At 69.5% G+C, this 11,663-nt stretch overlaps 1 protein-coding gene across 1 annotated transcript; it reads left to right on the forward strand.

Annotated features, from left to right (window-relative positions):
• The first annotated feature begins 767 nt into the window (after window positions 1–767).
• TBC1D10A (TBC1 domain family member 10A) lies at window positions 768–11,356 on the forward strand. Its single transcript, XM_068412582.1, has 9 exons — window positions 768–1,026; window positions 4,351–4,450; window positions 7,080–7,187; window positions 7,491–7,597; window positions 8,177–8,291; window positions 8,565–8,630; window positions 9,517–9,706; window positions 10,037–10,191; window positions 10,422–11,356. The coding sequence occupies exons 1-9, from the start codon at window positions 812–814 to the stop codon at window positions 10,797–10,799; spliced, it is 1,434 nt and encodes a 477-aa protein (XP_068268683.1). The 5' UTR covers window positions 768–811; the 3' UTR covers window positions 10,800–11,356.
• Window positions 11,357–11,663: the final 307 nt, after the last annotated feature.

An 11,663-nucleotide genomic window follows, 5' to 3' on the forward strand; every position in this document is an offset into this window, starting at 1 on the left:
CCTTTCCCACCAGGCGCTTTCCAGCCACTCTTCCCCCAGCCTGTAGCAGTGTGTGAGGTTGTTGTGCCCTAGAAAAACAGATTCCAGAACCAGCGCTGTTGCTTATAGATCTTTGTTTTCTCTTTCTGTAGGTGCTTTATTTCTAGAAGAGCCGGGGCAGCTGCACCCGCGGGGGCTGAAGGTGCTGCGGCCCTGGGTGGAGGGGGACTCTGCAGGGCGCTGGCACCCACAGCGCTGGGGCAGGTTTGGGGTGTGATGTGCTTACAAAGGGAATAACGCCCGTGCCTTTGGCTTCGAAGCATCCCCCGACCGGAGAACGGGGAAACGGTTTCTCCCAGTGCCCCGTCCCAGTATGTGCCCAGTGCAACCCCAGTTCAGCCCCAGTGCTGTCCCAGCGCAGGCCTCCCGCAGACCCGCTGTGCACGTGTGCAGCCCCCCCGGAGCCCCAGCGCCGTCCCAGTGCAGCCCCGCTGCGGGCTCAGCCCGCTCCCAGTACGGCCCCGCTCCCAGTACGGCCCCAGCCCCTCTCCCAGTCCCAGGGCTCCCCCGCTCCCAGTCCTGGCCCCGCCCCCCGGCTCACGTAGCCCCGCCCCTCGGGCTGCCGCCCTGACGGACAGCTCCCTCCCGGCCGATTGACCAATCCCCTCGCGCGGTGGGCGGGCCTCGTCGCCATCCGTGCAGCTGGTTGGCGAGAGCCCCCTCCCGCCTAACGGCGCCGCGTCGCGGGGGCGTGGCCAGCGGGCGGGGGGCGTGGCCGTCGCCGTGGCCGCGGCATGGAGGAGCGGCCGCCCCGGCGCTGAGCCGCGCCGCCATGGCCAAGAGCCGCGGGGGCGGCGGGCCCGGCTCGCCCGGTAGCCACCACAGCCACCACAGCCTGGCCGGCACCCGCGAGAGCCTGGCCGAGCCCGGCGGCGGCGACGAGCTGAGCTCCCTCGGATCCGATTCCGAGATTAATGGCGGCGGCCCCGAGGAACGGCGCGTCGACAAGTTCGGCTTCATCGTGGGCAGCCGCAGCGCCGAGGGGCCGTGAGTGGGGCCGGGGGGGGCCGTGAGTGGGGCCGGGGGGGGGGGGCCGGGATCGTGAATGGGACTGTGAGTGGGGCCGGGGGGCGGCCGGCGGGGGCTGGGGCCATGGCGGGGGCCGGGGCCGGGGCTGGGCCGGGGGAGGCCGCGGGGCGCTGAGGGCCCGGGGGAGCCGCCCTGGGCCCGCCCGAGGCCAACACCGGCCCCTCAGAGCCCCCGCGGGGCCTGGGCCGCTGGGCCTGGGCTGGGAGCGGCTCTGCCCGCTCCGGGGGGGCGGTTTGTCCTCCGCCCCCGGGGCCTTTGGGGCCGGTCCCCGGCGGCCCGGCCCCGCTCTGGCCCGCGCCCCGGAAGAGCAGCAGCTCCCGGGGGTGGCTGGGGCGGGGTGAGCGCCCGGCCCGGTGCTCCGAGGCCTCTTTGGCTCCGTCCGTGCGGCCGCCGAGCAGCCGGCGCCGGTTCCCCCCGGGCCCTGCCGGTGCCGGTGCCGCAGCGCGGGGGCGGCTGGGGGGTGGTGTGTGCCCCGGTGCCGCTGTGGGGGTGCCCCGAGGGTCTCCCGCTTGCGGGGCAGCGCTTCCGTGAGGTGCCCCAGTCCCCCCGGCGAGCAGAGGGGGAGCTCTCCGGTGCCACCGCCGTCCCCGGGCTCCGCTGCCCATGGCCGGGGCCGGCCCCCGGGGCATCGCGTGTGCCCACGGTGGAGGCCACAGCAGGCGGGATGGGAACAGCAGCCCCGAAAGCTGCTCCCGCTTCCCCCTGTCTCTCCTGCGTCGGTGACGGGGAAAGGCTGGAAGGCGGCGCCCGCCCCGGGAGCGATGGCCGGGAGCTGCCGGCAGCGCCGAGGTCGGGCTCTGGTTACCTCCGGGCCTCTTCTCCTCCAAGAGCTGGATTCCGGCGTGTTTTTGGCCGCTGTCAAACGGAGAAGGCCAGGCCCTTGTTCAGCATCCTGCCAGGGGAACCGGCATCGGTGGCCATTGGTGAAGGTGCCATGGCGAGGTCGGCCTCCCTCTGCGGGTGAAGCCCACGGAGGCAGCCGAAATCAGCTGTGCCGGCCCGAGGTGCTGAGCCCCGGGGCGGTGCCGGCACCCAGGAATGCACCCCGAGCTGGTTCGGCAGCGTGTCTGGTGTTTGCCTTCCTGGCCGGGGTTTCGCAGCGACGCCCAGAGAAGCAGGGGATCGCAGCGGGGACGACGCGTGGCAGCCCCCTCCTCTCCGGCTGCGCCGTTACCTGGAGCAGGCTCCGCTGCGTGCTCTGGTGTCGGTTTGGGCCCTGTGCCTCAGTTTCCCCCTCTTGTGAGCCTGCGGGTGTCCCTCGACCAGTCTGCAAGGAGAAGAGGCCCCGGAGGTTTGATTGCTGGCGCTGGGCAAGGTGCATCGCCCTGGGTGATGAACCCCGTCCCTGCCCGCCGGGCTCACAGCTCAGCACCGTAGGAGCGGGGTGGCCTCTCCTGCCCGGGATGCCGCACCCCGTCCCGGCCACACGCTGCGTTTTGGTGACACCGTGGATGTCCCGATGGCGGTGCCTGGGTGCTTGGGGTGGGTGTCCCTGTCCCCGAGGTTCAGCAGGCAGCGGTTCCCCCGGACGGAGCTCCTGGTGCTGGAGGCGAGTGGGGGTGCTGGCTGCACGGTGGCTGCGGTCAGTGGGGACCGAGCCTTCCTCCCGTGCCCCGCAGATGCGCTGGGGCCCAATCCTGCCCTCCCGCGGGGCTTTGATCTGCTCCCCGTCTGTCTGGGAGTGGATAAACAGAAGCGTGTGGCCTCCATCCCTGGTGGGCAGAACTGGGGTCCCTCTAACTGGAAGGGGTTTGGGGTAGCATGGGGAGGGCAAGTGGGATGTCCCAGCAGCCACGGGGGGTCTGGGGGCACTGGGAAGGGCCGAGCTGTGGGGTTGTTGCCCGCAGTGCGGGTGCAGAGAAGCACCTTCCCTGCATAGGGTACCTCACTGCCTCCTGGCCCAGGGTGCCCCCACCCCATGCTCCCTGCCTGGACCATCTGAAACGCCTCCGGTCCTCGCTCGGTGCCAAGCAGCCCTCAGCTGGTAACAGCTTCCAGTCTGGGCTGGCCGGGCTCCAGCAGGCCCGTGGCCAGCTCCTGTATCCAGCGTCCAGCGCTCCCGAGCTTCCCACGCCTCGGAGAGCCCCAGCTCCTCCGGCAGCCCAGGCTCCCCGGCTCGGGGCCAGCGCTCCCTCCGGCCCCGTGCCGGGCTGCCGGCCGTGCCCAGCTCACGCTGGGGAGGTGGGATGGCCGTGCCCAGCAAAGCGGGTCCCTTCGGCGGGGGTTTGCTCTGCGAAACAATCGCGCTCGCCCCGGCTGACCTGCTGCGCTGGGTGGGACGCGGCGGGGAAGGGCTGGGCAGGGAGCAGGGCAGCGCTGCCAGCTGGATGCGGCCCTGGGCTCTCCGCGCTGCCGGCATTCCGGCTCCTAACGCCGAGAGGTCTGGGAGGAGGCAGGACCCGTGTGTCCTGCAGTGCTGTGCACCTCCCCAGGGGATGCTCAGCGCCCAGACCGCTGTCGTTGGGTTCTCGGAAAGGATCTGGCCGCTCCTGGGGTCGGCATGGCTGCGGCACGGTGCGGAGCTGAGCCCGGGAAGGCATCGAGTCTGCTGGGGTTGGCCCTTCTCCACTGACGGCTTGAAGGAGGTTCTGCTCGCCCCGGGATGGCCGTGCCCAGGGCCTGGCCGAGCTGTCTGGCACCCCAAGACAGAGGGTGCCCGGGGTGGCCTCCCCATCGCTGGCTTTGGCATCGCGGCAGCATCCCCGCCTGCCTCGGCAGGGTTAAATCAGATTCCCCGCTTAGGCTGAGCCGCTGTTGCTGGAAAACACTCCCCTCCCTCCTGGGGGACCCTTGGCCGGGCTCCGTGCCGGGCCTGGAGCAGCGCCAGGCGTTTGGGGTGCGGGGCCACGCAGATGACACGATGCTTATGGCCTCGGCTTTCTCCATCTGTAGCCAGCCCCCGCGGCGGGGAGCGGACCTCGCTCAGCTCCGGCCGTGCTCCCCGGTTCCCCGCCTTCCCCCGTGCCCTTCTCTCGGGGCGCAGGTCCCCAGGGACGCGCAGGCACCCGGCGGGTGGGGCGCAGGCTGCTCCCGAGAGGTTTTGAACTGCTCGGGGAGTCGGGGCTGCGCCAGCGCGGTGGTTTCACAGGTGCTGGGCGCTTCCTGCAGCGCTGAGCAGCTGCCGAAACGCCGGCGGCTCTCGAGCGTGTCCCCGCTGTGCTCTGCACCCCGGGGGGGGCAGCCAGCCGTGGGGGGCACCCAGGGCGCTGGAGGGGACGGCGGGGCTCTGCGGTGCGAGGAGGGCTCGCACCCCGCTGACCGGCCTCTCCCCCCGTCCCGCAGGCTGGAGGAGGTGCCCTTGGAGGTGCTGCGGCAGCGGGAGTCGAAGTGGCTGGACATGCTCAACAACTGGGACAAGTGGATGGCTAAAAAACACAAGAAGGTAAGTGCCAGCCTTGTCCCCTGGGACAGCGGGGCCGGCAGGGAGGGACAGCCCGGTGCAGCGGTGTCCCCGTGGGGCTGCGGGGCAGCCTGCGTGTCACCAGGTGCCCGCAGACGGGTGCGTTGCCTTTGGGTGTTGGCTCAAACAGGCTGTTCCTTCCCCGTGGTGTGAGGGAAGCGGGAGCCTGGAGGGGGCTGAGCCTGCAGTCCCCGAGCCAGCCCGCTCCTGTCCCCATCTGCTCCCCACCGGGCCGGAGCCTGCGGGCAGCCGTGGGAATTGTTCGGTCATGGAAACTTCTGGTCTGAGCATCTTGTAGACCAAAATAAAAAAAAACCTCCGGGTAGGAAGTGTTTGAGCCTGATGTGCGTGAGCTGGGATCCCCGGGGGACGCGTGGTGGTGTGTGCCGGGGGGCTCCGTGGCGAGGTCCGTGGGTGCTCCCTGACCTCCCGAGCCTGCGAGCGAGGCGGAGGTGGGACACGGCGAGTCCTGGGTTGCTGCTGCGTGTCCCGTGGAAGCCATGAGGCTGCTGGCACGGGCCAGCGGTGCCTGAGAGCGGCCCAAAGGCTGCCTCCTCCTCCCCGCCGCTGGCAGGGCCTCCTGGCACCGCTCCTGTGCTGTGCTCCCGGAGCGCCGTCCCCTGCTGAACGACGCAGGGATCCCTCCTCTGCTGCTTGGCCGCTCGCAAAGGATTTGGGAGAGCTCTTCGGGCCGCGGCGGGCGGGCGCTTTGTTCTGCGGGCGGTTTCGGCTGCTCTCCAGCCGTGCCACAGCGTGGCCCCCGGGCTGGGGTGAGCGCTCCGGCAGCCGTACGGCTGGCAGAGGAGCTCCCTCGCGCTTGGGCTGAGCTCCTGGGGGGCTCTGCCCCATGGCTGATGTGCTCTGTAGTGTGTCCTCCAGCAAAAATCCATGCCCAGAGCCTCTGAGGTCTGCTCTGGAGCGCTGGGGCTGCTCAGGGATGGGTGCCAGGCTTGGCCTCGGGTGCTGTGGGCTGTCCCTGCTCTGGCAGGAGCCTGGCTGCTTTGGTACTGGGCCACACAGCGTGGCTCGGTCCTGCTGCTTCGGAGGAGCTCCCTGTGCCTCTGAAAAACCCCGGTGATTTCTGGCTGCCTCACTGGCGTTGGCTGATGGCCTGGGGATCTCCTGGGCCCGCTCCTGCCAGGCTCGCTCACACCTGCACCGCTCCAGGATCCTGAAACACTCCCTCCCTCGCCCGCCTGGCCCGCATCCCGGCGGAGCCGTGTCCTTCGCGGTGCTGAGCCGTGCCAGCACCGCGTGCCGCTCCTTGCCCTTTCCAGCCAGGCCGAAGGAGTGCAGACGCGTGGGCAGCTCCCACCGCTCTCCAGGGCCGGGCACCGCCCCGGCTGCCTTTTGCTTTCACTGTCCCTCAGCCCAGACGTGCTCGTGGTCCCCTGGAAGGGCACAGCAGGCTCCGGGGGGCCAGTACCCCCAGGATGGGGGTGATGGCAGGACCTGGTACGGAGCCAAGGGGATGAGATGCTCAGCTGCTTGGCCCGGCCAGCTGGAAGGGTTGCCAAAGCGAAACCCAGCGAGGCGGCTTCCTTCCTGGCAGCTCGGGCAGCAGGAAGGGGAGCCGCTCGCAAAGGGAGCCGGCAGCAGCCGCCGAGCTGCCCGCGGCCGCCCTGGGCATCGCCCGGCGCGTTTCCTGCGAGCACAAAGGGCCCCGCAAGAGCTCGGGACCTGCCCCGGGTAAACAGGCAGCGCTGCGGGGAGGGAGCAGCCAACCCTCCCGGGACGTGGCGTTGCCACCGCGCCGAGCTGGGCTGCTCGGGAACGCAACCCCCTGCTCCCGAGTGACACGGAGAAGGAGCTCTGGGGAGGCTCGGGGAGCTGTCGGCCGCGGCTCGCAGAGCCCTGGCACGTCCCTGGCCATTGGCACGTGCCGCCCGAGCTGGGGACACGAGGCGTGGAGGCTGTGCTGGGTTTTTGTGGGGTGTTCTGTGGGGTAACAGTGCAGAAAGCGCTCGGTCTCGTGGGGGGCTGCGGGCCCTGGCCGAGGGCTGCGGGGAGACGGTGCTGCCGCTTCCCCAGGAGCTGGAGCGGGACGTGGTGGGGTCTCGGGCTGGGACCCTGCTGGGGTGCTGGCCGTGGCAGGGTTAAGCCAGCTCAGCTCCCCGCTGCGGGGTAGGTACCAGCAGGTGCTGCCTTGCCTGGACTTTGGTCCTGGCCGGTGCCTTGTGCCAAGGAACCAGGCTGGGGGCACGGAGCCAGCCGTGCGTGGGGCTGAGGCCAGGCCAGGCCAGCCCTTGCACCCAGGATGAGCCGTTGGTGAGGCCGGGACGCTTGGCAGGGTGCACCTCGCTGCTCTCCACGGCCCCACGGGCGGGCTGGGGGCCAGAGAGCCCTCCCCTGTGACCCCAGCGCTCCCTGTGCCGCAATGGGCAGCCACCCGCGCTGTCCCGTGGGACTGTGCAATGCCAGGCGCCATCACGGGAGATGTGGCTGGGCACCCTGTCCCAGGGCTGCAGGGACACGTCCCCTCGTAGAGGGAGGCAGCAGGGGACCAGCCTGCGGCCGCGGTGCTGGGCCTGGCTCCCGTCTTGCCCCAGGGACCTCCTTGCTCCTCGCTGCTCCCTGATTTTCCCCGTGACGGCTGCGTCTCTCCCCGCAGATCCGGCTGCGGTGCCAGAAGGGGATCCCGCCCTCGCTGCGGGGCCGGGCCTGGCAGTACCTCTCTGGGAGCAAGGTCAAGTTGGAGCAGAACATGGGCAAGTTTGATGTGAGTGCTGCTGGGGACCTTCCTGCGCTGCTGAGGAGGGGGACAGTGCTGGGGGGGGTCCTGCTCCCTCCAGGGCTGGGGCATCTGTTGGGGTCCTGGACGCTGCTTGTTCCCGCTGTGGGGGGTCAAAGGGGAGTCAAAGGCTGCCCCACGACCTGATGGGGCTCATGGTTGGGGCAGAGCCATGTCCAGCCCTGTGGCTGCTCCGCCGGCTCCCTCGGGCTTGTGGGTCCCCACGTGCCGGAGCGGGGCTGGCACTGTGCCAGTGTGGGGTGTTGCTCACCCCAAGCCTCTTCTCCCCAGGAACTGGATCTCCTCCAAGGAGACCCAAAGTGGCTGGATGTGATCGAGCGGGATCTCCACCGGCAGTTCCCCTTCCACGAGATGTTCGTCTCGCGTGGAGGCCACGGGTGAGTGGAGCTACTGCGTGTGCCGGGCTGGAGCAGCACCGGGTGCCCTGCGAGCTGGGGGGTGTAAGGACTGTGGGGGGACACGTGTGGCTCCGTGAGCTGGGATAGACCGTGCCCACCCCACAGTGCTGAACACAGGGTGGCTTCCCAGGAGCTCGGTGCGCGGGTCGCAGCCCTCGGCACCAGCTCTGGCGCCCGGCGGGGTGGGAATTGCCGTGGAGGGAGGAGGCAGCCGGCTGCGGCCCCCGTTTCCCCAAGGAAATGCCATTCCCCGCACGTCGGGGAGTGTCTGCGCCGCTGTGCTCGCAGCCGGGTCCCTGCCCGGCCGCGGCTCACCCTGAGCCAGCACCCCTGGGGGGTGGTTGTCTCCCTGCCTTGCCTCAGGGATCCAGGATGGGGTGTCTGTGGAAGAGAGATCCCAGCCAGGGCCTGACTTTGTGGGGTTGGGGCGGTGGCCGGCAGCCAGCCTGCGGTGCCGGATCACCGTGCGATGCCCCGTGCTGGTTTGGTCCGTGTGGGAGGCTGCTGGGCCGTGTCCGTGCCCTGCCTCCACCTCTCCCTCCGCGGGGGTCTCCGCAGGCAGCAGGACCTGTTTCGGGTGCTGAAGGCGTACACGCTGTACCGCCCGGAGGAGGGCTACTGCCAGGCCCAGGCCCCCATCGCCGCCGTCCTGCTCATGCACATGCCGGCCGAGGTACGGGCACGCGGCCGGGCGGGCTGGGAGACCCGGTGGCCATAGAGCCGGGACCAGCGGTGGGGTGTGGGTCGCTTTGGGGTGGTGCTGACGGGCAGGGTGCTCACAGCACCCGTTTACCCCAAAGCTCGGCTGGTGCAGGGAGGTGCCCTTCATCCCACCTGCCCTCTGCCTCCTCCTGCCCGCTCCCTTGGTCCCTGGGAGCAGGGTGGGGGCGGCAGGGACGTCCCCCAGGGTCACCTGGGTGCTCACACGCTGTCCCTTGCCTTGCAGCAAGCGTTCTGGTGCCTGGTGCAGATCTGCGAGAAGTACCTCCCCGGCTACTACAGCGAGAAGCTGGTGAGTAAAGGGCCCGCGGTGCCTTCGGCGATGGTGGGGACCCGGGTTGTCTCCAAGCCAAAAGCTCCCCAGCTCTTCAACCCAGAGAAAGGAGCTTGGGGACAGCAGGGCGAGGGAGGGGATTCTGCCCCTCTGCTCCGCTCTCGGGAGACCCCCCCTGCAGTGCTGCGTCCAGCTCTGGGGCCCCCAACACAAGTAGGACACGGAGCTGTTGGAGTGAGTCCAGAGGAGGCCACGGAGATGCTCAGAGGGCTGGAGCCCCTCTGCTCTGGAGACAGGCTGGGAGAGCTGGGGCTGTTCAGTCTGGAGAAGAGAAGGCTCCGGGGAGACCTTCTAGCACCTTCCAGTACCTGAAGTGGCTACAGGAAGGCGGGAGAGGGGCTTCTAACAAGTGCAAGTAGTGACAGGACGAGGGGGAACGGTTTTAAACTGAAAGAGGGGAGATTGAGATGAGATCTGAGGAAGAAATTCTTTGCTGTGAGGGTGGTGAGACCCTGGCCCAGGTTGCCCAGAGAAGCTGTGGCTGCCCCCTCCCTGGCAGTGTTCAAGGCCAGGTTGGATGGGGCTTGGAGCAACCTGGTCTGGTGGAAGGTGTCCCTGCCCATGGCAGGGGGTTGGAACTAGATGGGCTTTAAGGTCCCTTCCAACCCAAACCAGTCTGTGGTTCTGTGACACTCGTGGTGCTCCCGCGGTCTCTGTGTTGTGCCGTGGCTCCCAGGAGCACCAGGAGCGGGGGTTCAGCGGAGATTTGCTGTGGGGCGCAGCTCCCGTAGGTAGGTCTGGAGGGTGGGATCGCCCCTCCTCTGGGGCTGGGCACCAGGGAACTGATCCCAGGGCTGGGCCGGGGTTAAGGCGCTCACCGGGGCTCTGGACGCTGTCGCTGCAGGAGGCCATTCAGCTGGACGGGCAGATCCTCTTCTCGCTGCTGCACAAGGTCTCGCCCGTGGCCTACAAACACCTGAGCAAGCAGAAGATCGACCCCATCCTCTACATGACGGAGTGGTTCATGTGCGCCTTCTCCCGCACGCTGCCCTGGAGCTCCGTCCTGCGCGTCTGGGACATGTTCTTCTGCGAAGGTAGAAGCTCCCCATCAGCCTCCTCTTCCTCACAGCATGTCTGGCTGCAGCCCCAGTGGCATGTGGACGGCGCTTGGCAGCTGGAGTGTGGCCACTTGCCTGTGCCTGGCACATGGGACCTGTTGTAGGGCAGGTTTGGGGCCACCACGTGCCTGGGGTGGTGACTGGGCTGTGTTCCTCGGGGTGAGGGGGAACATGCATCCCAAATCCACCCTCTTGCATGTCCTGACTGGTAGCGGGACCGGGACCTGGTGCCCAGCATCTGATGGCCATAGTGGCGGTGTCACCCTGTCCTGCCTGGCGCTCGCTGCCTCACGTCTCCCCTTGCAGGGGTGAAGATCATCTTCCGGGTGGGCCTCGTGCTGCTCAAACACACCCTGGGCTCCTCGGACAAGCTCAAGTCCTGCCAGGGCCAGTACGAGACCATGGAGCGGCTGAGGGCCCTCAGCCCCAAGATCATGCAGGAGACCTTCCTGGTGCAGGAGGTGAGGTGCTGGGGGACCCAGTGCCGCCCAGTTGGCCCCGTTTGCTGGACTGGGCTGCGCTGGGGTGGGCAGAGGTGGCGCGGCGTGGGGACAGTCCCCAGAAGGGCTGGATGTGGGGTTGCCTCTGCCTCAGGGGGGTATCCCCCACCCTGCGTCAGTGGCTGGGCTGCGGAGTGGTGGCACAGGCGCTGTCGGGGGACACGCTGGTGGCATGGGTCTGTCCCCCGCAGGTCATCGAGCTGCCGGTGACGGAGCGTCAGATCGAGCGGGAGCACCTGATCCAGCTCAAGAAGTGGCGGGAGGCGCACGGGGAGCTGCAGTGCAAGTCCCCCCCGCGCCTGCACGGCGCCAAGGCCATCAGCGAGGCCGAGCCGCCCCCCCGCAAGGCGCTGGAGCCCGTCCCCTCCATCATCGTCACCCCCGGGCCCGTCCCCGTGCCCAAAGCTCGCAAGAGCAAGGAGAAAAGCCGAGAGAAGGCTCCGGCAAACCCCACCGAGGGTAACGGGGCGCCCGGCTCGGCCCGGGAGCTGCTGCACCCCCAGGTCTCCCCCCACCACCACTCCAAGGAGAGCCTGAGCTCCCGGGAGAGCGAGGACACGTACTTGTAGGGCCGGGGCCGCACCCCGGGCAGCTGGGCTGCGCGCGGGCCCCCGCCTCGAGGACGCTGCTGGGGCCTGCGCGGGGACCCGGCAGCTCTGGGCCCGCTCAGGGCTGGGGACAGGGGGGCTGGCATGGCTCCCCGGGGACACCGCGGTCCCCGTGTGCAGGGATGCCTCCTCGGGGTGGGCTTGAAGCCGGGGGGCAGCCGTGGGAGCTGGGCCGGGTGGGGTGACCAAAGGGGACCCCCTCATTGTGCGCTGGGTGCCCACCCCCGCAGGGTGCTGGCACCACAAGCGGTGGGAGCCCTGGCAGGGGGTGGCTGAGCCACCTGAGCTCCCCGCTGCCCCGAGGGCCCTTCTCCCTGTCCCAGAGCCCCTCGACCCGCTGCCCCCGGGGTCCCTCTCATAGCCCAGGCAGACCCAGACCCAGTTCCTGAGCCCTCGCCCCTGGCGCGGGGGGACTGGGGGGGGTACGCGAGGAGCCTGGGGGCCCCCTCGCCCCCCTCCTCTGTATCTAGTGAGGATGTATCACGCTGTAGCCCTATATGTAGTACCTACTTTACCTACTCACTGAGCCTATTTATTGTTCCTCCGTGGCAGTAACCGGCGCAGGACAGGGGCAGGGTGGGAGCTGCAGGCGGGACGCGCCGGAGGCTGCGGGATTTGATGCCAGACCCCGACTGCGGGGCTAAAGCCCCCCCCAACCCCCTCCCCGGGCTCCCCCCGCCGCTGCCACCCACCCCGAGGCCCCGGCAGAGGTGAGATGGGGTGACTGGGTGCTTCCTGGTGCAGGGTCCCCTCTCTCCCCCCTGCCCTCTCCATGGGGCGGGGGGCGGCTTTGTAAAATAAAGCGGGGGGGGGGGAACAAACGGT

This window comes from Nyctibius grandis, chromosome 14 (assembly GCF_013368605.1).
Source record: "Nyctibius grandis isolate bNycGra1 chromosome 14, bNycGra1.pri, whole genome shotgun sequence".
NCBI lineage: Eukaryota > Metazoa > Chordata > Aves > Nyctibiiformes > Nyctibiidae > Nyctibius > Nyctibius grandis.

What these genes read in the sequence shown, in the direction of transcription:
- TBC1D10A (XM_068412582.1), top strand. Translation starts at nt 812, where the DNA reads ATGGCCAAGAGCCGCGGGGGCGGCGGGCCCGGCTCGCCCGGTAGCCAC. An exon ending in GGACATGTTCTTCTGCGAAG is followed by an intron (nt 9,707 to 10,036) that starts GTAGAAGCTCCC and finishes CTCCCCTTGCAG; the next exon opens with GGGTGAAGATCATCTTCCGG. An exon ending in AGACCTTCCTGGTGCAGGAG is followed by an intron (nt 10,192 to 10,421) that starts GTGAGGTGCTGG and finishes TGTCCCCCGCAG; the next exon opens with GTCATCGAGCTGCCGGTGAC.